At 42.3% G+C, this 25,699-nt stretch overlaps 1 protein-coding gene across 1 annotated transcript in view; it reads left to right on the forward strand.

Moving 5' to 3' along the window:
- Positions 1-25,699, forward strand: part of ADAMTS2 (ADAM metallopeptidase with thrombospondin type 1 motif 2) — a 189,676-nt gene that overhangs the window by 144,092 nt on the left and 19,885 nt on the right. Inside the window, exons 6-12 of the mRNA XM_049829624.1 lie at positions 6,695-6,851; positions 7,721-7,826; positions 9,485-9,628; positions 11,563-11,695; positions 13,190-13,303; positions 20,056-20,201; positions 21,651-21,826. Of these exons, the coding sequence (XP_049685581.1) occupies positions 6,695-6,851; positions 7,721-7,826; positions 9,485-9,628; positions 11,563-11,695; positions 13,190-13,303; positions 20,056-20,201; positions 21,651-21,826 (976 nt within the window). The remainder of the gene's footprint in view (positions 1-6,694; positions 6,852-7,720; positions 7,827-9,484; positions 9,629-11,562; positions 11,696-13,189; positions 13,304-20,055; positions 20,202-21,650; positions 21,827-25,699) is intronic.

Here is a 25,699-nt window from a genome sequence, read left to right on the forward strand (position 1 = left end):
CAGATGAGCTGCCCTCGCACAGCGGCAGAGAAAAGCACACACGTTAGCTGGGATGGGTGTAATTAAAACAGTTACTAATGAAAAAAACCCCAAACTTTTGCAGGAACTGCAGGGGTTTCAATAAATGCAGCCACCTGAGGATTTATGAGGGTTATTGCTTGGGAAATGTGAACGTGGCAGTGCAGGACAACCCTGAACTCTCCTTTGGAGCAACATGCACGGCTCGAGTCACCCACATTCAGACTGGAACCGGGTGGGATAGGCTGAGGGATGCTGGGTCTGCTCTGTCGGCATCTGGGATGGCAACCAGTAGGGAGAGAAAACCCATGTTAGCTATAAACCAAAGTTGGTCCCAGAACAAGTGGTTGTAATCTGGCCATGTGTTAGCTTGGTCAAATTGAAAGAGGAGCCTGACGGCCAAAGCAGGGAGCCTTTGAAGAAGATTAGGGGAGGGAAGAAATCCCAAATGGCTTTAAGATGGCAGTTCAGGAAGAAGGTAGTATGGGGTGAATGCCTACAATCTCACAGGACCGCACTGTTCAACTGAGAAGGATTTTTCAGTTGTGTGTGCCTGAGATATTAGTGAAGCACCTGCTGCCTTTGTTTGGGACAAGATTTTACCTTCGATCTTTTCATAAAATGGTGCTCTCTCTATCTCTGCCATCTGACCTTTTCGTGTCTAAGCTTGATGCAAGCAGGGAAGATGTTCTCAGTTCAGCCAGGATGGAAAGCAGTGGTTTGGTCTGAGCCAAGTTCTTTTCTCTGTTTCCCAGAGCGTGGCACAGGTGACACAGCTGAGATGGAAGGACATGCCAGGTTTATCCCTTAAATCTGGTGTTCGTCCTTAGCATTTTGCTGTTGACCATGTTTGGAGGGAAAGGGATGAGCGCTCACGTTATCTCTGCTTGTCCTGGGAAGATGCAAAGACTCTGGCTGAGAGTAGTTGTGCCTGACAATGCAAGGAGGTTGTTAGCTGTACATTAGGGTCACAAAATAGCTGTGCTTGGAAGGGACCTCTGGGCATCATCTAATCCACCCCCCCTGCTCAAAGCAAGGTCACCTAGAGCAGGTGGCTTGGGACCTTGTCCAGCTGGGGTTTGAATATTTCCAAAGACGCAGACTCCACAACCTCTCTGGGCAACCTTTCCCAGTGTTTGGCCACTCTTACGGTAAAACTACAGTAACACTCTTACAGGTTTTTTTCTTGCATTTAAATGGAATTTCTTATATTCCAGTTTGTGCCCATTGCCTCTTGTACTTTCTGTGGATACCACTGAGAAGACTCTGGCTCAGTCGTCTTTACTTCCCTCCCAATAGGTATTTATATACGTTGACGAGATCCCCTTCTCCAGCCTCTCCTTGTATTAGAAGGTCACTTATGTGAGTTGAGTATCTTAGTTTTCCACTGACATTAGTAGATGCAGAAGACCTGAAAGAATCAGCAGGAATCAAGCCCTGATCTTGCAGTGTGCTATACAAATGTGTCTGAAGATGGAGTGCTTGACCCCAGCCTTTGGCCATCTCCAGTAACCAATTTTGCACAGGCTGAGTTGCATGGCCAGAACCTACACATTATATAGCATTTTGGCTGCTGTTCATGTTTTTGCACTGTTTTCATATGTTTAGGGTGGGGATAAAGATGAGAGGAGATACTGTCCCTCTTGTTTTTTATCTGGGTAAATTGTTAAATTGCCTTATTTATATATTAGACTCATAGCTTATAATTTCCCAGTGTGTTTTCTTGGGACCTTGAGGAGTGTAGAGGTGGCTGATAGCATAAACACTACTTTGTATTCCTGAGCTGCTTACTTTTATACAGAATTAGAGACTGAAAAATGTTTACAAACTGCTGCCATAAGAAAGCTTTCCAAATCCTTTGAATGCAAAATGACAATTTGCTGAATGAGCTATTTTTCTTAGTTCAGTTACCATGGACACTCAATAATTGTATTTATTTATTTTTTGCTTGTCTTGTTCAGGATGAGAGAATAATATAGAAGATCTAATCCAATATACAATGAGCAACAGAAGTGCCAAGTAGAAGCAATGTAAACAGTGTGTTCTGCAGAGACTTTACACATTCAAGAAGGGAGAGTCATATGTTAAATTGTTTCCCGAATGTGTGCACTGCTGTGGTCCAACTTTTGCTACCATAGTTTGAAGCCTATCAAGTTAAGCATATTTCTGCTCCTTCTGGAGCTACTGAAGAGCAGCAATGCCTTCTCCGTTGGTACTCTTGGAGCACCACCTAATGGATGAGTTAGGAAAGGTCCTTTTCCAGCAAGATTCTGACCAGCCTAAATTTTTAATGTTCATATCATCAAGTACCTGCTCATCAACACCATTGCAAAATTGTACCCAGTTATGCCAAATGGCAGATAAATAAGACAGTTAAGGAAAGCTGCCATTCTATGTGTGATACCAGTGTGTCTTTCACAGGTACTAGCAACGTGAATGTTCTTGAAAAGTTTGGGTAGAATATAGACTAAACTTGCGGTTTTCTTCTAGGATAACTTTGTATTTGAAATTGTTAATGAAAAATGAAAATAGACATATTTCTTACTTTCCAAACAATCTTCACCAGTATTTGAAGGACCTTCCAGTCAGCTTCATAAATGACTTGTTCTTCAGTGTCTTCATAACAGAGAACTGAACATCACACTGATGACTTCCCAAAAGACAAGACAGGTAGCAAAGAGGGCTCAAAGGCGTCTGGATCTATGTAGTAATGACTCTGAACCATTTCTTACTGCCCTGCTTTGCCTTTTTGTGTGAATGGTAGTTGCAACTCAGTTGTCTTCTGGTTTTGTTTATTTTTTTCTGCTGCTTCCATCTAAGAAGGAAGGGACTAGAAAAGAAATGAAGGCAGAATCAAAAAAGAAGGAAAATGGAAGCCGTTAGTAGATGTTGAGCTTCCCAGAGCAAGGATCTCGGCTGGTTCTCTAGGGCAAACTGTCCTCGTAACCCTCTGTGGTGTCCCGTCGCATGGGGGATGTTCTCCCAGCTGAGGCCTTTCCACTTCTTGGCCAACACCTCCATCTGTTTCCATCAGCAGTTCTCCGAAATGGCCACTGTTTTTTTGCTTTTCTTGCTGTGAGAGGGAAAGTTTCTCTTTCCACTGGCAGTTTTCCTGCTGATCAGCTGAGTAATGCTCTCCACAGGCCTGCTGTCCTGTTTGGAAAGAGGTCCTTCCCAGCCAGGTCTGAACTCCCAGCCAGCTGCAGGACCTGCATGTTCCTGGCAGTGTGGGCCCTTTGCTGGCCAACAGTAACACCTACACCTCTGCTCCATACGCAGCCTGCTAGCCCCCCAACTTTCTCAGTTTGCACTCTGACAGAGGGATTTTACCTTTACTTACAGTTCATCTCTTCCTCTTTCTCCTTTCTCTTTGTCCATTTAATGAGGGGCTGTGCTTTTCTGAGTCTGATGAAAGCTCCCCATTGACTTCCAACAGAAAGTATTATCAAGTGTTATCTGATATGTCGACAAGAGTAGATTTTTGGACAACATCCTTCCAAAACATATTACATCTGCCCTGCCTAGTAACAAGCTGTGCCTGGTGCCATGATTTCCTAAGCTTCTTTCTTGGGGACAGCAGCATTTGTCTGTAAAGGTGTGGCAGCTGGAAAAGTGAATAAAAATGCAATATAAAGACCTGTCTGGCTCAGGAAATCTCTGATCCGAACACGACTGGCGCCTAGGAGGTTATTTGGAGGGAAATACTATGCTATAATTGCGCTCCTCTAATTCCCTTCCCTGGGCATCCCATTGCCTACTGTCAGGAGAGGACCATGGCTTACGTGGTTCTTTGGTGTGAACCAGTGCAATTGCATAGCACAGTGAGGTTGACTTGGATCCCAGATCAGCGGTTCCCTGGCCATGCAGTATTTGCTGTTAGTACTGTTGGAGTATTTTCTGATTTGGAAGTCCTTGACAAATTGCAGAAAGTGGGAATTTGGGTGAAAATTTGCTAGGAATCAAGTGGGTTTCTCTCTTCAGGCTGCTGCATTGCAGTGAAAAAAGACAAGGGATTAGTGGCCAGATGATTTGAGTGCTTGGTGGACTTGAGTACTCAGCAGGTAGACTGAGTTTTTCCTCTTACTCTTTGAAAGTCCTCCTCACTGACACAGGACCTCGACTTGCTGTTTATATCTGTAGCACTTGGACACTTAAAATAATTGACTTCCTACTGTATGCCTTGTTTCTCAACTTAAAGAGCAGTAAGGCTCAATTTTACAGGTGCCACACTTCTGATGTTAAAATTGTGTCATTGGCAAAGAAGTCAGGTCATCAGCTGAAATGTGTTTCATAGACTTGTGTGTTCTCAGTTTCCCCTCTTACGCCAAAAGGATTTTCTTAATTTTCCCCATTGCGTTGGCTGCAAAGAACCCCACAATGCTCCACATTAACCAGCTGGTCCTCCTTCCATTTGCTTGAAGACAAACTCTAAAATCACTGTTCTGATAAATAAGCACTGAGATGCTCTTGGACTGAACCAGTGGTTTTGCTCTCGGAGTGGACTTAGTATACAGTGAAAACAGTTGTCGATTCATGCCACATGCCAACGCGGTGCCTGAACCCTGGGAGCTGCTGGGTATGCTGCGGCAGACTGATCTGGTCTCTGGCAGACCAGACGTTCATCAGAAAAGTGCTGCAAGCTGCTGTGCTGGTTCATTCAGAGACCAATCTTTTGCTTTTGTGCTGGAGTCCACTGGCAAGGTTTGAGTTTAGCGGGGAGGGAGTAGGTGGCATATGACAGAGGAAAGCTATAAAACAATGGTTACTTGGAAATTACTGACTTTTTTATATTCTATGCTCGTTTGCTGATCATGCAGAGATTTCTTTGCAGATATTCAGATACCCTTAAACCAAGCACATGTTGATAGTGTGTGGTTTTTGTTTGTTTTCTGATTGATGCATCTTATAAGATGTGATGATTTTCATTTGGTAGAATGTGCAGAAGAAGGTCATTATGAGACAAAGAACTATTAGCAAACGATCCACGTGACCTGAGATTTCTCAACTTCATTTTACAGCATTCTTTGCTTTTTGAATCTTGCAGTAAGATTTCTCACTGAGCTCCTTGAAGGGATTGTGAAGCTCTGGAGAAATGAGAACAAGGTGCAGATGACACATAGGGTTTTTGTTTGTTTGCTTGTTTGTTTTTGTTTTATCACTGATGGATGTTATTAAGGACCTCAGCAATGGTCAAACCTTATTTAACTGAATAGGATTTTTGCTTGAAGAGCTGGGATTTTACCCTGTAATAGTCACTCAAAGTTTGTTTAAGTCTGTTCTTACAAATATACGAAGATGCAATAAAGGCACCACAACTGTCCCACCATTTAAATACGGTTATTAGTTCAATTCCCAAGGGAATTATGGCTGGAAGCAGTATGATCCAGCGTGGGATTATATTACAACTTTTTCATTCCACAGTGGTATCAGAATCCAAACTGTGCCTCTATTTGGTTTATTAATTTGTTTTTCTGAACATTTGCAGAATTGTAATATCCCACTTTTGCCAAAATCAGACCTCAGTTTGGCAGACTTTTCATTTATCAACTCCAGTTGTTCTTCCACAACCCTTTGAGGATTTTATTTTTTCATGTAGTCAATACTCTGTACTCCATCATGCCCTCAATTAGAGGACACATCAAATACATCTGTATTTAAACATGAACTATATTACTTCTCTCTTATTTTTGGCCCAGGCTAGGTTTTGCTCTACATTAAGTATTTTGGAATGACAAATGCTTACAGTACAGTATCGTACCTAAATTGTAGTGGTTTGTGTTATGATTACAGTGTTGTCATGGTAATATAATTTTTGCAAATGAAAAGCAAGGGTTCACATATGTAGCTCTTGCAAATCCTGGAAGGCCTGGGATGGGTCAATTAGTCATACATTTAATAGCATCTCACATACAATAAGCTTTCTTAAGTCTTAGCAATGCACAGTATTAAGTAGAATTATCTGGGAATTCTTGAGATAGTACTTTTTCAAAAAAAAGGCAAATGCAGTAGTTGGATTTTAAAATACCTTTCTCTTTCTTGTTCAAGAGAATTGTCCTCTGCCCTGCACCTAACATACGTCAGCTTATTTGAGTCGGCTAAGCCATGTCTGCGCACCACCCATGTAACGTGTGGTTTATAGGGAGAATGGCGTACTACAGTGGAAAGTTATGTGTGCTAGCTTTGGAGCAATCTTCAGACGTGGAATGGGATAAAGAAAATGCACTTTAAAAGACAGTCATTGGGGAAGTCCGTTTCTGAAAGTAATGATTCAAGTACAGCTGAAAAAAGTATACTTAGTTTTTATTCTTACAGAGCATCCAGTAGTGTTCAAAGGCCTGACAAAACAGCCCTAACAGCTCAGTTTCATGACAATATCAGTTTTGTCATTAAAATACCCATCTTTTTATTTTTCTTCTATCATCTTTTTATTTTTCTTTTGTTGTATCTTAGACCTTATTAAACATGGAAATCGCTTTTAATCTAACCATGAACCGTAGCTATTTTCTTACTTTCTTGATGCAGTAAAATTTGTTTCTGAAGTGTAATTGTCTCTTTATTAAGAACAGACTTCTAAGGGAAATGCGATGTTTAGTCAAGTTCCTGAACAAGTTGGGAAAAAAATACACAAGCTTTTAATAAATAACTATCGGTGTCTTTTTTTCTTGCGCGTGTGCAGTCTATGAGTCTGATAGAGATTGGGAACCCTTCGCAAAGTCTGGAGAATGTGTGTCGCTGGGCCTACTTGCAACAAAAACCTGACACTGGGCACGCAGAATATCACGACCACGCGATCTTTCTCACGAGGCAGGATTTTGGTCCATCTGGCATGCAAGGTAAGATGTGTATCAGGTTTTGTTTTGCATTTGTGTTTATCACTCAGCAAGGCTAGTCATGCAAAGTTTAATTGCGTATCTTTTGCTTAGTTTTGGTCAACGTTTTCTTTCCCCGAGAGCTCTGCATAGGGCCATTTTCAGTTGTAACTGCTTCACTTATTATTTTATCCTTTCTTACTGGTGGGATTATTTATTGGATCATTTCTTTGCTTTTACTGAAGCCAAGAAAGTGGGATCCGTATGTAAACAGTCCTGAAAATGCCCAAAGATTAAAGAATAGATTTTGTGTTTTAAAAGTCTCCAAAGCTGTTGCTGTGTTCCAGCAGGATTGCCAAGAAATATTGTTGTGGAGAGGTCTGGAACAGGACGGCCAAGTGCCGTCCACTTTTTTCCTTTTTTTCAGGGCTCTGCCTCCTGTGAGATCAGGTTTGTTCACTGGAGGGGATAAATCTCAGAGCTTTCCGGTTCCTTTTGGGTTGGCCAGGTCTGCTGTCAGCACAGGGCTGGGGCTTTGCTCGCCGGTGCCCTGAGGGCTGGAACCGCACCGAGCCCCTCGTGAGCTCTCACGCAGCAGCACGTGGTGTCCTTTACACCTCGTACACTTAGAGAAGGCAACTGCAGGATGGTCCTAGGGGTGATAACAGTCTTGGTGCGGCAGGAATATAGTTTTAATTTGTTCAACAGGCTGGTTTCATCTGTTGCATAGATGAGGGAGCACATTACTAAATGTTTAGGTGGAGAGGTCTCTTAAGAGGACCACTTCAACTCTATTTGTGTCACAACAGAAGACAGATGTTTGTCCTAGAGCTTCCCACCACATTGCCTTTCCGTGCTTGTTCGTTTTCTGGAATACTTGCTATTTCTCACAGGCTACGCTCCAGTCACTGGAATGTGTCATCCTGTTCGAAGCTGCACTCTCAACCATGAAGATGGTTTTTCATCTGCATTTGTGGTGGCTCATGAAACTGGACATGTGTGAGTAGAACTGTGGACGTCCTGTGTCCTACCTTAAAATGTCTTTGGTACTGACAAATACTGATGGCATTGGAAAGATGCGATTTATGTTAAGAAACAATATTCAGGGTTAGCTCTGGCTTCAGATCTCGGCTCTCTCAAAGCTTTCTTTATGATCTTAAGTAAGCTTTATATTTTGGTATTTTCAAGTGGAAAAAGGAATGAATACCAAAATATCTTCCAGGGCTGCTGTGAGAGTAGATTGAATGATATATTACAGTCTCCTGGTGGAAATGTAAAGTACTCATAATGATGAAATAGGAATTCATTGAGTCAGTGGAATACATGATTCTTGAAAACAATCCATATTAAATAAGCACATCATCTGTATATGCTACTGCTGGTAAAGGATAAATACTGTATAGAAACGAGGTGCCAAGCACTGAGGTTACAACTGTTCTATATATTTCATATAAAAAATTCAATCATTTTACTTATTGATGTGATTGGAACTAATGACCGGGCAGCAGTTGTCAGAGCTTTGATTTCTTCCAGAGCGTTTTAGTTTCCCTGTTTGCAGAGAACACCCACTGGTTTCCCATTTTCTCTTTGGTAGAACAACAGTTCCCAGAAGGCTTTTTCTGAACAGTTTCAATCTATTCTGTTTTCCCTAAGAAAGCCTGCAGGCCCTTTTGGCTTTGTTGTATCAGAATTATTAAGGGCTTTAAACAAAAAAATGCTAAAGTTTATTGAAATGACTGTAAACATATCTTAATTAGACAGGGACATAGTATTGATACCCAGATGGTATTTGATTCCAGAATTTTTGAATTAGGATTTAAAAGAATGCACAGTGAGCTTTAAAAGAGATACCACTGAGGAATGTTTGTAATCTCTCAAATCACATTCAGCCCCAATCTGTTAATTTGGTTTTAATTATGGACAGATATTGCCCATGTTAGTCAAATAGTGCTTATAAAAAAATGCAATATAAATCCTAATAAAGGAAAGGAGAAAACATACTCATAATAAAGCCAAAAATAAATTTTAAAATATCTTTAACTTGGGGTAATTTTCAAGAGAGCACCCAACACTTTTCAGACTGTTTCACATTTAAACAATGTGGGATTGCTACTGGGCAATAGCAGCAGCTAGTCTAAACTAGCTTCCAGCGTGGTGTCTTTTTTTTTCCACGCAAAGGACTTGTCTACAATTGCAAATTACTTCAAATTAAGCTAAGGTGTGATCTTTTAAAGGTTAGATAAACTTCTGAATAGCTCCAGGTTGGAGCATGAATAAATTTCTGTTGATACTCCTGGAGGGTGGACTAGATCCTTAATAGAGAAATGGCTTCATCTAGCTGTAGTAATGCACAAATGTGGATGTGCACCTAAGTCCAAAGAAGGCATTTTTAGTCTGTTTTGAAAGTGGATTAAACTAATCTCATGAAGGTACTCTCAAGGGTCAATGCTTCTATGTGGGAGCCACTACAGACTAGCTCTTTAGCTTCAGTCTCACCCTGTCTTATTTCTCATGACTTTGCTCGTGTGGACAAGGATCATGGGACTTAAGAACCTTGTCGCAATCAACCGCTGGTGACGTTTGGGACGTGGAAGCACTTGGGCACTCAAGAGTTCACCTGTGATGTAACTTTGCTGGCTCTCTCTTGCGCGGGGCAGTTTAGGCATGGAGCACGACGGCCAAGGGAACAGATGTGGGGATGAAGTCCGCCTGGGGAGCATCATGGCCCCCCTTGTGCAAGCCGCGTTTCATCGCTTCCACTGGTCTCGCTGCAGCCAGCAAGAGCTGAATCGATATCTCCAGTGAGTAGCTGTTAAGCAGCCTCTCTCCTTTGATTAGGAAGCATGTAAGAACAATCCTGCATCTGGCATGTGTGCTTTATCTTTTTGTTAGTTACTAAAATGGGACTGAATAAAACAAACAAAGAATCCCCCCTGTCCTGTTGGGAATGAGATGCTTTCCCAACAACTGCAAATAAAAATGCAAGTGCTCAATTAGTTTGATTTCAGTCCATTTAAAATTGTTCTAATTTCATTTACATCTATTCATTTTCTGGACATTGCTAGTATACATGGTGACCTCTCAGCGGTTATGAGAAGACACTCTTACAAATCTCATTGCTAACTTTCCTCCCTCCCTAATATAACCTCAAGCTGGAGGAGTGCCTATGTTACCCAGCAGCGTGGTGTTTATCTTACAGATACCAAATTTGGCTTCAAGAGCTATTCGTTGCTTATGATACCTGTCCATGATAAGATGGTGCTGCCCGAAGAGGAAATTCTGCCCTTTAAGTGCTCAGGACTTTAATAGAAATCTAGAGAAAGAGTGTGGTTCTAAAATTAATTCTTCAGTTGTCACATTTCCTTTAAGTATACTAAATGCAAAAGCTGTTTAAACAGCTTCATCCGTGTCCCTTGCCTTGCCTTTGAACCTGACACTTTGGGCGCTAGACCTGCACTGGAGTTCCCTGACAAACTCTGATGTCTGTGACCATGTTTTTGCTCCTTACGGAAAAAAAATCTTCCCCTTGTTACGTGCCAGTTGTACAGAAAAATATGGGGAAACTACTAGGGTACCTAGCAAAACCTGAAAAGGAGTAGGAAAAAGTGCAGCAAATGCATGAAGTAAATGTGAGTCAGTCTTTTTGTCAATGTTTTTATTATCTTAGATATCTTAGGTATGGCAATAAGGAATAAAAATATAGTGAGGGAAGTGTGATTGTTTCAATTAGCAAGATCCATTAGAGCTTCAGCCATTAAATAAAAATCATCTGGCCAAAGAGGGCTGCTTTACATTCTTTTAAATACAGTTATTTTTAAATATCTTATAACAAAGCAGAACAACGGTTTGCTTTGAAGTAAATCTAACCTCAAAGTTCTGCTTTCAGCTATTGGTATCTTCAAGGCAACCTGAATGATTGCCAGAATAGACTCGTGTATGGTGTCCTCATGTCTGTTAAGTAACTCAGAAACATTTCAGAGATACTGTCGATCATGTTGGTCTTGTGAGTTAACCAATGATTATACCGTGTTAACCATTTGGTGATATTAGCATGAGTCCTCTGTCCTCCACACGACTTCGATGTGATTCTAGTACAGCTAGTTACAGACTGTCCTCGCTTTTTAGGGGTAGAGGACAAACTCCCATGTTCATCACACAGAAAGAAAACTTTGTGCAAACTATGGATGGAGCTGAGAGCTACCAGGAGAAAGAGATAGAGGGAATTAATTTGAGCGTTTAATGCAGGCAGGAAAATACATGTTTGCAAATGAGTCGCTGCTTGTCAGCAAGGACGCAGGAAAACTGCAAGCTTTGTGGTAATCTCGGATGGTTACCCTGGCCTCTGCTTCTAAAACTTCACTTGAAAGACAGTTGCAGGCAGCAAGAAATTCCACAAATGGAAAATTAATTAAACTTTCTTTTCTTCTTGGTCTCATGTGGATTCTTCCTTTGATTCCTTTCGCATAAGGACCCTGGAGACTGTTAGGAATTTACCTGCAAGCTAAATGGAAATTACAATGCAAGGGCTTCAGAAAAAAATATATATCGAATCCTTTAAAGGTGGCTACACCATGTTAAAGTTAATGTAAGCATAATTGCAATATTAGCTGCTCTTCACGACCAGCATCTGAGAAATCGTAGGCTCTATTTTGTTTGGAACAAAAAGGCAATAAAACCACAAACACTATGCAAGTCTCACAGCCCCATCTGTTACTGTAATTTTTGCCTGTTGCAGTTCCTATGATTGTCTGCGTGATGATCCCTTCGAACATGACTGGCCTTCCCTTCCACAGCTGCCAGGAATTCACTACTCCATGAATGAGCAGTGCCGTTTTGATTTTGGTTTGGGCTACATGATGTGCACAGCTGTGAGTACTTAAGTTTGGCTTCTGCTATTTCTCATCCAGGAGTTTTGTAAGTGTCTCTGAAATGTCCTTAATAGGGACAGTGTACTGAAGCCCGCAAGGAAACATGTTGTGCCCACTTAGCTGTAAGCAAGGAATAACAACTGAATGTTGACAAATATGTTATTTTAAGTATCTCTGTCTTTTTTTTTTTTTTTAAACTGGAGTTACAGAAATAATTACTCTGTAGTTTCACAAATAGCCGTAGACTTCAAGCAAACAAGCTTGTTGCATTATTGAGCCTCCTATTGCTGGCAGCTAGTTATTTTGCTACAAAACTCCCACCCAGATGTGAAGGAGATGAATTTGGTGGCACATCTTGTAGTGCTAACACAGGACAGTACGCTTTTATGATCCAATTTTATGGAAAGCGTGATGCATTTTGATGCCTAACATGAGAAAATAAGCGTGACAGTGAGTAGAGCAACTTGCAAGGACTCTTGATGACATGGTTGGCTCTCTTGTACCAGGAAAACAAGAGACAAAGTCTAAATTTAAAGCAAGGCAAGATTAGTGCAATTTGCAGTGGATTGGCCTCAGAAAGCAGAGTCTTCTGCAGCAGGGCTGCGCCTCCCACCTCCAGCTCCTCAAGTAGGACGAAATATTAAATGGAAAGAAATGTTTTCAGCTGGTGTGGTAGCTGCTTAGACGTAACATTTCTGCTTTCATTCCCATCTGCAGGAATATGTGTGCCCAGTGGTACCTCTAGATGATGAGAACCTTTAAAGCATCAGCTGTAGTATTGTGTCTTGACACAATTCCTACTGATGCTGTCTTGGAAGGATGTCCCAGCCAAAGAGGGTCTTTTCTTACAGCTGTTCTCCAGAGCCTGGGAGATGGAGGCTTTCTCTTCTTCTTTGTTATGAATAGCCAGAAGCATGTCCAGACATCATGTTTTGGTGTATTGTGTGGTGGGTGGTTCTCATCCTCTCCTCTACAAGCTCTTGCATTGTAGGTAGAATGTCGATTTATTCATTGGATTAGGGTCCTGAGCTCAAATTTCCATCCTCCTAAGAAGGTGATTGCAACAGCTGAGCTACAGTCTGAACAGCTCGTTTCCTTCTCCCATGAGTACTCAAGGATTTTTTTGTTTTGTTTGCCAAAAGAAGCAGCACCGTTTGGAGAAGCTGTAAGAAAAGGCAGTGTGTGTCTTCCCGTCTGGGGGAACTGGTTTCCCCCTTGCCCATCCTGCCTTTGGTCACTAGTGTAAAACTATTTTTGCCTGACTTTATTCTGTCGAACACAGGTGGGATCTTACTTCAGAGTCACTGATGGTTTTGCACAAAAGCTCGGACATGCTCAATCCACAGACACCGCAGCGTTCCTCAGGAATCAGTGATAACAGCTGGCGTTTTACAGCTAGGAAAGGAAAAACCCCACCATGCTGCAGCTTGTATTGCAGTTGCCAGTGGGAGCTCTCTCAAAGCATCGTCCACTCTGATTTTTCTTGTGTTTCAGTTCCGTACGTTTGATCCCTGCAAGCAGCTGTGGTGTAGCCACCCTGAGAACCCCTACTTCTGCAAAACAAAGAAAGGGCCTCCGCTGGACGGGACCATGTGTGCACCAGGGAAGGTGAGAGCGGGTGCCGCGTGTCCCCACACGCGTGTGTTCACGTGTGTTTGAGTGCAGTTGGGGATGTTCCCCTTAAAACCAAGGGGAACAAGAGAAGAACCTATTTTGAGGACCTGAAGTCCACCAAAATGTGAGGCAGAGTCATGAATGCTGCTGAGCAGCGTGAGGGGAGGAGGCAGGGGACAGCAGCTCTGTGACCATCAAACCCCATCCTCAGGCAAGTGATGGAAGTATCTGCAGATCGCAGATACTGGAGATGACAACCAAGCTAAGGCTGCTGCGGTGGCCCCGAGGGAAAGGATGGATGTGGGAGCTGAGTGCCAGCTAGAGAGAGCCAACATGATGGCAGAGAGGGGCTGTGAAGAGAGAAGGGCAGATCTGTGGAGGTGGGTTGGCTGGCTCGATGAGAGTCAAGGGCGGCACGAGGAACTGTGGAGGGAAGGTGCGAGGTGGCAAGAGCTCAGACAGCTCCGACCCCTCGGCCGCCTTGCTGGGCTTGCTCCAGGTCTTAGCTATCCTTCTGCGGAGGTCACACTGTGCTCAGAGTGGATCTGAACTCCGAGTCCTTTGAAGTCTGCTGAAAAAGTCTGGCATCCCTGAGCTTTGGATGCAGTCACTGAGGGGGAGAGGAAGATGTTGCTGCTTGGAAAGATTTTTTGTAAGACCCAGTGGATGACATCATTTATGTGATAAATGAACTGTATTAGCAGCTGTTATGGTTTGAAATGTCTTTTTTTATGAAAACCTAATATAATGCTAAATTAATTCCTGAGCAAGTCATGCTCTATATAAACCACTCCCTTCTGGTTTCCTTTTCTTTAGATTATTCCTGTTATAACAGCTTTGTTTCTTGTTTAAATATGTATATATATTTAAATTACAATCCAAAATCTTAGACAGTTTCTTTGGATTCATTTTTCTATATCTTGATTTTTGTGTTAAAAATATTCATGAAACCCTCAGAAAAATAGTTATATTCCATTTTGTTGCATCACCTTCTTCCCCAAGCCATTCATTCATATTAGTATTTGAAAAGAAATGAGAAGAAAAAAGAATTTGCAACCATACAGTTAAGGGTCTGTCAGTGCTTCCATTATAAACAGTTTGTCAGGATATTATGCAACTCAGCTGTAAAAATTTTCTCTGGACTGGAACTTGGGATCCAAGGCTTCAGCAGCTTCAGCAAACTGTGCAGACAGCCAGGCTTTTTAGTTCAGTGGAGATGCAAGAAGGGTATGTGCACAGTCTGAAGTTTCTGTAGATGATAGGACTATGACTGTTTTATTCCCAGAGGAGCTGTCCCAGTTTTTTGATAAATAAACTTACTGCAACCTTCCAGTAGAACCTGAGAAAATGATATAAAATGAAAACCCATTTTGTTAGATAAGGCTCAGCAGCCTGAGCTAAACATTTTTTTTAAAAATAGCATGAGTTATGAAGGTTATACAACTGACTTTGTGTATCTGAGCTCAGCATTTGACCGGTGTATTTATTAGTTGTTGGTGTTTTTAACACAGGCGCATCAGATCGGTCCTTTTCCATCCGTTCCTTTTCTTTTCATCCCTGCCTCTGATTTGGCCTTCCCCTGTTCACTCTCTTCATCGATCTGGACAATACCAGAGACTCTTACCTGGAAGGACGGGGACTGTGAAATGCACGTGTTGCCCAAAGCTGGGCCTTAGTGTGGCAGCCTCCTTTAAGACCCATCTCCCATGGTACCCCATCAGCACATGAGGAAGAGGAAAATAACTCCCAACTTGATCCACTATTTTCTTTGGAATAACACCAGAAAAGAAAAGAATAGAAACATAAGCAATTAAAGATGTTGATTCAAAAAGATCCATTTGTTTTCCCACTTTCGAGACTTGCAGTTTTCATGATTTCATACCACTAATTCCCAGGGCCTATTTTAAGCTCAAACCAATCACAACTCTGCTGACGTGTCAAAGAAACATCCTGGCTCTGCGGCAGCTGAGGGGACCAAATGCCAGAAACGAAAGCGATGTTCGGGAGATTAACGTGGCGCGTGGCGCGTAGATGTTCTCACCTAAGCCTGGTGTTCAGATAACTGATAAGTGGTCTCTTCACTTTCCCAAACTTAGCAGATGCTGTTGAGGAGAATCCAGTCCAGCTGCCTCCTTACTAACTGACGATCAAGGGGCACGAACACCGATGGGGGACACGAGATCTGTAGCACATTTTCAGCAATTACACTGATAAGGGTCTCTGCACGCCCAGGCTGTGTCTTGGACCTAGGCACTGAGCCTTAGAAATGAAAGGGAGATTAGACTTTCTAACGCTGTCTATATGTGTGTATGTATGCATAAATATAGATGTACATTTAAGTAAATATATGTAAATGTATGTAAGCTCTTCTGTGCATGTGGTTATTTGAAATAAGTTGCCAAAAGAGCGAGGTTCTGCCATTTCAAAAACTTTTTTAATAAGTCTCCTTGTGCGAATGGAGACATTGAACAACCGTTATGTTAATTGGCAGCAAACTGATCATTTGCTGGGTTTAGGGATAGAAAAATAAAATATTCTCCCGGAGCTTCCCAGCCAGAGAAGAAAACTACTATTTTGATAGAAACCTAAAGGAAATAGAATATTTTATATTGCTCCCAGCCTGATTTTATTAAACTAGATTGAGTTTTCAATAGCAAGCGGGAAGATTCTGTCAATTTTGTGAAGCTTCGATGATGCAGCAACTTACAATTACTCCTGTGTCTGAACGGTCACATTAACTTCCATGAAATAACTCCAGTGTTTAAAGGTAAGCACATGGAGGGTCAGAGTCTTAATTTTAAGTCAAAGACGCTCCATAAATTGCTCTGGTACACCATGCAGATGAGGCACAACTGTGCAAAGCTTAACTCTGCATAGCATTCTGTGCCTTAAAAACCCCCATATGCTTTCAGCTGATTATTTATTTACTTGTATACAATTCTGTCAACTCCACCGTTAGCCTCAGGCTTCTGAAGCCAGGCAACCTTCACAAATATTTCATCAATTTTTGTTGTTCTCTTTTTTTAAACTATTACTCTTTTGGGGAGACATTTATATCGGCTGAAGTAGCTAACTGCTCTCCACAGGATAGAAATAAAACCCAGAGTCGCTCATGCAAAGAGATCGCATGCTCGAGTCCATCTGCTTGCTGCAGTGACTAACACAAAGGTTTGCACCACCTGAGCCTCCTTTGTTTCTTTTCTCGGAGAGAGGTAAGAGCCTGGTACCCGCCCCTGCCAGCTGAGCTGGTGTTGCTCTTGGACTCGGCTCATGTGCCAAGGATCCAGCGCAAACCTAGCAGGTATTCTCCTCGCTTACACCATGCTAATGAGACAATCTGAGTCAAACTTGGAAAGATTTCTTTTAGTCTGTCAGGAAAGGAAGGGCATGATTAAATCCTGAAATAAATAGATATTATTGAGAAGAAAAATGGACCGAGAAAAAAGGTTTCTGAAAACACTAATGTGTACTCAAAGCAATCCAGATAATTTCCCACTGAGAAAGCTGACCTCAGCTTCTCTCGGAGACAGGAGACAGATGGGTAAGTGTGTGCTGTGTTAGTCACCACAGAAACAGTGAGAATACTTGCTTCTCCACTGAAGAAACTTTTACTGGCTCAGGGTAGACTTTAGTGTTCGAGCTTTCAGTTTATCCCTTACAACTAATTATTCTCAAACAGATGGAGCAGAGCGGGCCAGCCTGCATGTGATGGGAAATATAAATAAGCAACCCTCTTCTGATAGGATCTCAGGAGAGTGGGGAGAGTGGAGGGCCACCAGCCATGATGCGGTACAGGGGGTTACCTGGTAGAAAACTGGGGTGTCAGGTGGAGAGATAGGAGAGTTGCCGGTTGCTGCCCAATATAAAATAGGTAGAGATGTCCACAGAAGAGCTGCGATTTTTTTTTTTCTTGAAAAATTAACTTGCAGATGGGTTAAGCCCCCACGAACACACTGGCTCTTTTTTTGGCGTCCACAGCAGTTGTTTCAAAGAACTGCTGAAAACAGCAGTGGAATGTTTTACTGCAAGAGATTTAAGCTTCCTCTCCTGGAAATTGCACTTGTTTTGGACTGTCCTGTTTGCCAGAAAAATAGGCGAGACTGCAAGAAGTCATCTTGTCTTCCACTAAGAAAACAATTTGTATTTACCCATGGTGGTTTTTTCTCATTTTTTAAAAAATATTGCTTTAATATGCTTCACTCTTTAAATGAACCCCCCTGTTTATGAAGGGAATAGTGGTTGAAACTGGCTCTTTTTCACCTCATTATGTAGTTAACGTAGTAGCAATAGGAAGGGTCGGCTCTAGCTTCCTTTATTACACTGGAGATTGCTCCATCTCTGGTTTTACTTTCTCACACGTTTTCTTGCATGGGTCTGCACAGAGTAAGACTTGGTTGTGAATCATTTTGTTTTATGTAGGCTCCTTTCTTTTAATCCACAAACAAAAAGGCAGAGCTGGGAATGACTCATTTTACACAAATGCTTGTCTCCTAATAGCTCTGCCTCAGCTTCCCGACAATCGGCGTATGACCAGCTTCTCCAGTAAAAATCAGTGCTGCTCTTTCCTTTGCGCAGCAAAGTCAATAACACTTTTCCATGTTTGCCTTCCAGTTCGGGGACCAGTCACAGTGTCAAATAGGTGGTTTATTAGTGGTTGTTGCAAACCCACATCCCCCCGTTCCTGGCTAAAACAGGGAAAAGAGATTGGAAAACACAACATCACATGTTTCTCCCTCTCCTCCGCGGAGTCCAAGGGCTGGATCCTGGATCGTCACATAATGAACATACGCTACGTGGCTCTTGAAACAGATTCAGTGATTGCTGTGGAACTTACACCTGAGGGATGCAGAACCCTGATAAAAGAATGCTTGAGCAAGCCCAGATCAGGAGCTGTCACATCTCATCTGCTTCCAAGCCCAGCTGAAATGTGTATTGACAAGCTGATGCATTGCCAGCTTCCCCTGCATCTCTGAATGGTCCCATTGCTACACAGGGCCCGATGACTCAAACTGTTCGTTCAAACAAACCTCTCTAAAGCCATAAGTAAACAGTCCCTGAAGGGTACAGCGCTGAGCTTCAAAACCGAAGAAAGCAAAGGACATATTAGCATTTTGCATTTCTTTCATGCTTTGCTGAATTATCTCTTGTTCTGTCAAACAGCTAAGAAAAATCTGCCCATTACGGCTCCGGAGCAGGATTGGTATAATTGGCTTTGTGGTAACTCATCTATTTCATAGGTTTTGACTTTGAATATTTGAAGTTGTGAGAAAGAATGAATAGTTGAAACCTAATTTCTACTCTCTTTTCTATTCCTTGTCCAACCAAATCAGCACCAAAATAAATTACATGAATAAAGAGCCAGTCATTGAGCAGATTAGCGAATCAGTAAGCTGTGTCTTGTCACCATTTTACTAATGATTCTCTCTTTAAATTCGGCATTATTAATGATTATCCATCACTTTTAAATTTGTCTTCCAGATCACTAATTGCTCTATGCTTAAAAGTGCTCTCCTGTTATATATCTTCTGATTTTGTTTTTGCTGGCAGCATGCATTTAGCCATATGCTCAGCTTGTGCTGCCTGCCAAATTCCTGCGTTCCAGGGCTTGTTAAGCTGTGTAAAATGTTGTTGTTGACTTGAATGTTAAGGAAAGTAAGTGACTGATTGCACTTGTTGTTATAGCCATCTGTGTGCCTGAACCAGAGCTCTTATCCCAACACTAACCGTTAATGCAGACAAACAGCGACAGTCTAATGCAAAGTCATTTGTTGGGCTGGAAATATTTTCCAGCACCCGCACTTCATCACTAGACTTTTTAGGAAAGAAGAAATAGTACTAGAAAGGGCCAGAATCTGTGGTCCTTGAGAAGAATTCATCCTGGCTTCAGCTGAGAAAAAATTCCTTGATTGGGGACTGAAGAAATTGGTGGAAAGGCATTGGCGGGTTTCTTTAATGAGAGGAGACGGTAGAGAGTATCAGTACTGAAGCTATGAAGGCTCTTAAAGAAATGAGTAAATACCTTACCGGTTTGGGGAATGTAGCAAATTATGTGTTTCAACCTCTCTAGAACGACTGTGTTAAAAAACAGGTAAAAGAAAAGAGAAAGCCTAGTAGAGCGTGATGAATTGCGCAGAAGTGGGACTGTCCGGGGCTGTTCCCGAAGGAATGCTACCTGGCGTTTTGGTCAGGTTTAGTATGGGAGACTGCAAGAGTTCTTTATTTAATAGCACCAATGTCTAAAATGTGAGCTGGCTTTAATTTCATGCCACTGTGCTGATGGCGTTTGTTGCAGGAATACGTCTGCTGAGTTAGGAGCTCCTGGGCAGGACGGGGCTGCGGCGGGAGCTCTCGCCGCTGCTGCCTGAAGGGGCTGCAGGCAGGGGCAGGGGCAGAATTTTACCGTTAGCCTCCAGGATTTGGGATTCTGCCATTTCCCTTAAACAAATCTGTATTAGTTATGTTGAAATCACTGCTGCAGACATGTGGTGGAGGAATGTCATGCTGAGAGCAGTTTAATGAACTTGGTAGGCTTGAATCCTGCAAGCATATATGTGCAGACTTAACATGCGTAAGTTTATAAAATCTGAGTTTGGTATCATGGGCACGATCTGACAGTGAGTCTCACTACTTTCTGCTGGAGACACGGAAAAAAAATCCAGAATATGTGCCTAAAATGTGGTACCACAGCCTCTCGTATGGTATAATTTAATCATCTAATCATTTTGATGTCTAATTTTCTCTTTTAGCATTGCTTTAAAGGTCACTGCATCTGGCTAACACCAGACATCCTGAAGCAGGATGGGCACTGGGGGGCATGGAGTAAGTTTGGCTCTTGTTCTCGCACCTGTGGCACCGGGGTGAAGTATAGGACACGGCAGTGTGACAATCCACAGTAAGTATACATACACCCCTATGTTTTTCTGATATGGAGCAAATGAACGGTGAGAATCCTTGCTAAATTACTAGTGCAGTAATGCAGTAAAGGATGTTGAGTGGTGCTTGTTAAATCTGACCTATAGTATATGTTGTCAGAACTTCTACTTTTGGCCCTTAGCAGGTCATGAATCATCTTTATTTCTCAGTTTATCCATCCATTAAACTGGTTATGCACTTACAAGGATCTTGAAAGTGCTATTACACTATTGCATGAAGCATAAGTAAAAGTTTAGGGCCCTATGTATGTCTTGTTTTAATATGCAAGTATGAAATAATGGCAATGATTTGCTAGATTTTTTAAAACATGCATATACCTTTTAAAAGTTTTTGTTTAATCCACCTTTTAGGATATTTCAACATGAAGGTCTTAAAATATTTTCAAACTGTTTTCATTCCAAGTTGGAACAAAGCTCCAGAGATCAGAACCTTCCCCAAAGTCAAATTTAGTAGTACTGAATAGTTTTGCTCCAATAACTTATATATGGCCTAACTAGATAATGTAGAATCATTTAATTTCAGTAACACTGGAAGTATACCACATTTAATATAGATTGGTATGTACAAATGATATGAAGTGTGTAATTATTGCTGTCTTATTGCGACATCGTAAAATGTCAAGATCCTAACAGCAAGAACTGAAACAATAGTCAGAATTAAATTATTTTACCAGACAGAGTATTTTTAACATTGACTTTCTCAGTCTGTGCTTATAAAGTGATTGAACTTGACTAGTGTCAAAACTCATCTTATCATTGATTAAAAAAAAAAAAAAAGTCAACTTTTATGAAGCAGCATTTTCTGATGGAAATTGTTCTGTTAAGAAAAAATATACCAGTTCTAATTTCAGCCTTTATTACATTGGCAACATGAAAGTGACCTTTATAATTGTGGGCACAGTTTTAGTTGTAAAATCTATTTTCATGTAGGAAAAGCCTAATGTGCTATTGAAAATGTTTTCTGTGTTCCTGGAAGAGGGTGCAAACCCAGCTATGACTCCTGAGCTCTGTGTTGCCAGATCCGACAGTGATCCGATGCGCGTCTGCCTGGGGGATGCAGCATCGAGCTGGGCTCTGTTTCTGGATTTGCTGCTGGCTTTGGGGGTGAATGTGAATGAGTCGCTTCATCTGCTTGTGCTTTCCTTTCCTGGGCCACACCACGAAAAAGGCTTTCCTTGCCTTCGTCAAGTGGTTTGAGGCTCTACTTGCAGAAATTGCTTTTTAAGAGCTAAATAGCGACAGTGGGTTTTTAAAGGGAATACGTATTTTCCATATCAGAAATACATTGCTGGCTTCATCAAGTGCCTGCTGACATGACTGGGAATTAAATTACTCCTCAGAGGATCTGATAGACGCTTGTTTCATGCATTAATGGCAAAACTAACCGTGGGTTTTTCTCCCCGCCGCAGTCCTGCCAACGGAGGCCGCACGTGCGTGGGGCCGAGCTACGAGTTCCAGCTGTGCAACACTCAGGACTGTCCTAAGGACTTTGAAGATTTCAGAGAGGAGCAGTGCCGGCAGTGGGATCCTTACTTTGAGTACCAGAACACGAAACACCACTGGCTCCCCTATGAGCATGTCGATGGTGAGTGGTCCCTTCTTCCTATGAAAAGTAAAATCAGTTACAAAAGCAAGGAAAAATTATATAAGGAGGGGTAAAACTTCTAGGGAAATCATGCCTCACAAATCCGTTATGAGTTGTTTGGAGGGATCTGTGAGTATCAGTGTAGGAGTGATCCAATTCATACAATGTACTTGGATTTTCAAAAAGCTTTGGACCCTGTTCCCCAATAACTGCTCTTAGACTGAGTTATCATGAGATAAAAGGGAATGGTCTTGCATGGGGGGGGGGGGGGTGTTCCACAAGGATGGGTGCTGGGAGCATGGGTGCTGCTGAGCAAACGTGGCAGTCAGCTGGGAAAGGGAGCAAACGAGGTGACAAAATCTGCTTGGGGATACAAAATTACTCAGGCTAATTAAAATAAGAAGGCCCACTGTGAGAGCTGCAGAAGGACCTTGTGACACTAAGTGACTGAACGTGGCTAACGAAGTTTGGCGTTGATAAATGCCAATAATGGATATGGGGATAAAAAATGGTAAGTGCGTATATGCGTAGGGGTCTGTACACGAGGTGGGCTCTGAAGAGGAAGGTGTGGGAGTTGGGGATAGTTTTAGGGAAACATCAGTTCAGTGAGTGTCGAGAGAGGGATGGAGAACACTGATCTGCTTCTGTGTACCTGAATGACGTGTCTGCGTTTTAAATACGCTGCCAATGTCGCTCAGGTTGTGCCCATCTGCTGCCCCCATTGCTAAAAAACCCAAAGCCAAACTCAGAAAGGCCCAAATAAAGCAAATGTAAGCAATGACTTCTGAATGAGGAGAGTTTAGACAAACTAGGACTTTTCACCCTGAAAGAGCGGTGATTTAGATTAAAAAGATAGAGTTACAGAATTGTGAGTGGCATGAAGAGGCTGAGCACGGAGTGATTATTCAGTTTCTCATAACACAAGCCTGGGAACATCAAATAAAATTATCAGGTGGCAGATTTAAAACAAATAAGAGGATGTACTTTTCCACACAGCATATAATTAAACTGGAATCCATTGCCACAGGAAGTTGCAGATGCTAGAAAGTTTTAAAACTTATCTAGAGAAATTCTTGAAAGTTCTATAATACATTAAGAGCTATTAAATACCAAGTTCCAGCCATGACTTAGGAAGTCCCCAAGCTGCAGTTTACAAGGAACTTGGAGGATATTCTGAGAAAAGTACCGGGTTTGTTCCTACGTCTTCCTGCAAACACTGCTGGCACTATCAGAGGCAGGTGTGGGGTTGGATGATGTTCTGGCATCTCGGCAGAGATCGCCTCTTAGAACAAAAATGTTCATTTTCCTGTTAACGCCTCTGCTTAACTGCCAGTGAAAGTGCAGCTGGCTGATTCGGGCCATGAAGGCTGTTGCCGTGCTATTGCCACGTTGTGTTGAAAACATGCCGAGAAGAGGTTTTTACCAAACAAAAAGGTGGGCGGCAATGATTCTCAACTTGTTTGTTGAGGAGTGTGGGTTGCTGGCTGTTTTTAAACCTGGTTACTTCATCCGAATAATGGGTGCGCCAGGGCAGGGTTGGCCTGGCAAGGGGCAGGTACTGGGCTCCCCAGCTGTCCTCAGCCAGGCACCCATCTCTGGGAGGAGAAGGGTCACTTTGGGTGACTCATTTTGCATTCCAGCGAGAGGATACTTTGCCAGAAGTTAATAGCAAATGCCTTATAATTAATTTGCCTGACTTTCTTCCCAAACAGTTCTCAGGATTCCCTCATTCTTTTCATGCCATCTTGTGCAATCTGGGATTTTTCAGAGGCGCAGACACAGCCTCACGGCTTAATTTCATGAAATAGCTTTGCTGGCGCAGGGACAAGGGACAAACGCTGTGGCCTGCAGACCTTTGCTTCTGCTTTAGGCTTTGGAGCAGTGTGCTGCAAAGACCACTGAAACTAATCAGATGTTTTTCTGTTAAATACAATGGCTTCTGGGTCAGAAACCAGCTCACTGAAGTCTGAGCGCTGGGCACTGCTGGTTTCCTATATAACTATGGTATAACTGCAGCCCCCTTTGTGAGAGTTACATTCACCTGTGCAGGGTTATTAGAGGGAACAGCTTTTGAGCGAAAACAAGGCCAGAGGGTGGTTTATATTTGAACTCCAATGTATTTAAAACTCCCTTTTGTAAAGATAAGGCATATCAGTGACATACTTTGCGCAGGTAATGCAGTCGTGGCTCAAAAGTGACATAAATCCCTACACTTCACACGCCACTCAGCTGGACGTGTCTGACACATTGTGTATGCGATGGGGACGGGGAGGAACATCTCATCCCACAGGCAGAGAAAAGCCGCTGAGGTAGGGTACACCCCCGCGTGTGCCTGAGCCCCCCCCGGTGCCACGTCGTGCCATGGGCTGTCCCCTGCTCCAAGCCCCCCGAGCAGCCCATCTCCCAGCCTCCGCTGGGCTCACCTACCCCCGTGCCGTGCATCTGCCAGGGCAGTATGGAGTGACATTGGCTATTAGCTCCCAGCCCCAATTAAATGAGAAGGAAACACTTGGGGAGCAGAGAACGGACAGGTACGTGGTCACGTCCGTGCTGCTGCACCTCTGCTATGCCCCACAGCAGTGAATAGAAAGAAAAGAATTCTTTGCAATTAACAGGGTCCAATTGAAAGGTACTTGCACACTTACTGTTCCCATGGAGCAATGGGAAGACAGCCCTCGCTAAATTAAAGCCCTTGTACAGAGTTGTTGGCACCCAGTCAGACCTTCTGATATTTTCATTTGATCACATATAGTGGATGTATGGTATGTGCGGGGTGGGTGTGGGTACGTGTCTATGTCTTGTGCATCGTTTAATGTTTCTAATATATGTAAATAAGTTAGGTCTGTGATTATTATGATCTTAACATTCCCCTACTAGGAATGTGCACCAAAAAAGGAAAGTACCGGTTTTGATAGTCTAGACCCTACATTTTTAGCATGATATCTCCGCATTGTTCGGGAGCAGTAACAAAGGTCTCTGATGTACCAATACCCAGTGGCCGTGAGGACATCAACAGCAATAACAAGGACTCATTAAAAGAGGGCAGAGGCCATGGAACCGTACAGGGGAAGAACGCAAAGGGCCTGTGAAGATTTATTTTAATTGAACTGCTATAATGGAAAGGTTATTGTTTTAAATGGTGGGAAAAGTGTCCCAACTTTTAATCATGTTAAAATAGCAGGATCTTTATTTGTTTCATCTAACAGAAAAGCCATCTGCTCTTCACTGCCAAAGAAAGCATAGTGAATCCTATTATGGGGCTGGGGACAGCAAGAGAGATGGGTAAAATGAAATACACTGGTGGAATACAACTTTATTCAGCCACTGACTAGTCATTTCAGCTTTATTTTTTGTTCTTAGCTCTTTGGAAGAGATTAGGAGAAAGAGGTACGCTTGTCTGGCTCTTTGTGCATGTGTTAACAGTAAAAAACTGTTTTTTTCTGAATTGCTTTGACATCTCATCTTGTTTAATGATTTAAACGATCATAAATACAAGCACAACAATGCGGGAGAATTAACTTCGTGTTTTGGAGGAAATGGTGTGGCCCAGCTGTCTCTGAAGACATTTTGGATGCCAGATTCACTCAGTGTCGAACGGCAGCTTTTAATGGCAAAATGACTTTTGCTGTTTTCAGATTTAAGTGCAGGAGAACGGGAGAAACTGATGCAGAAACCTGCATCTCTCACAAGTAGTCATGTAGCAGATGTGGAAACCTCTGCCAGATTGCATCATCTGACAAAGGATTAAATCGAGGCCCCCCCATCAAAGTAAATTATCTGTTATTTTTAAGACTGTCTCCTAATGATGACACATGGGTGCTTTATGATTCAACAGTTTCCAAATGATCACATAGCCTTTGAAAGGGGATAAGC

Source organism: Accipiter gentilis, chromosome 26 (genome assembly GCF_929443795.1).
Source record: "Accipiter gentilis chromosome 26, bAccGen1.1, whole genome shotgun sequence".
NCBI lineage: Eukaryota > Metazoa > Chordata > Aves > Accipitriformes > Accipitridae > Astur > Astur gentilis.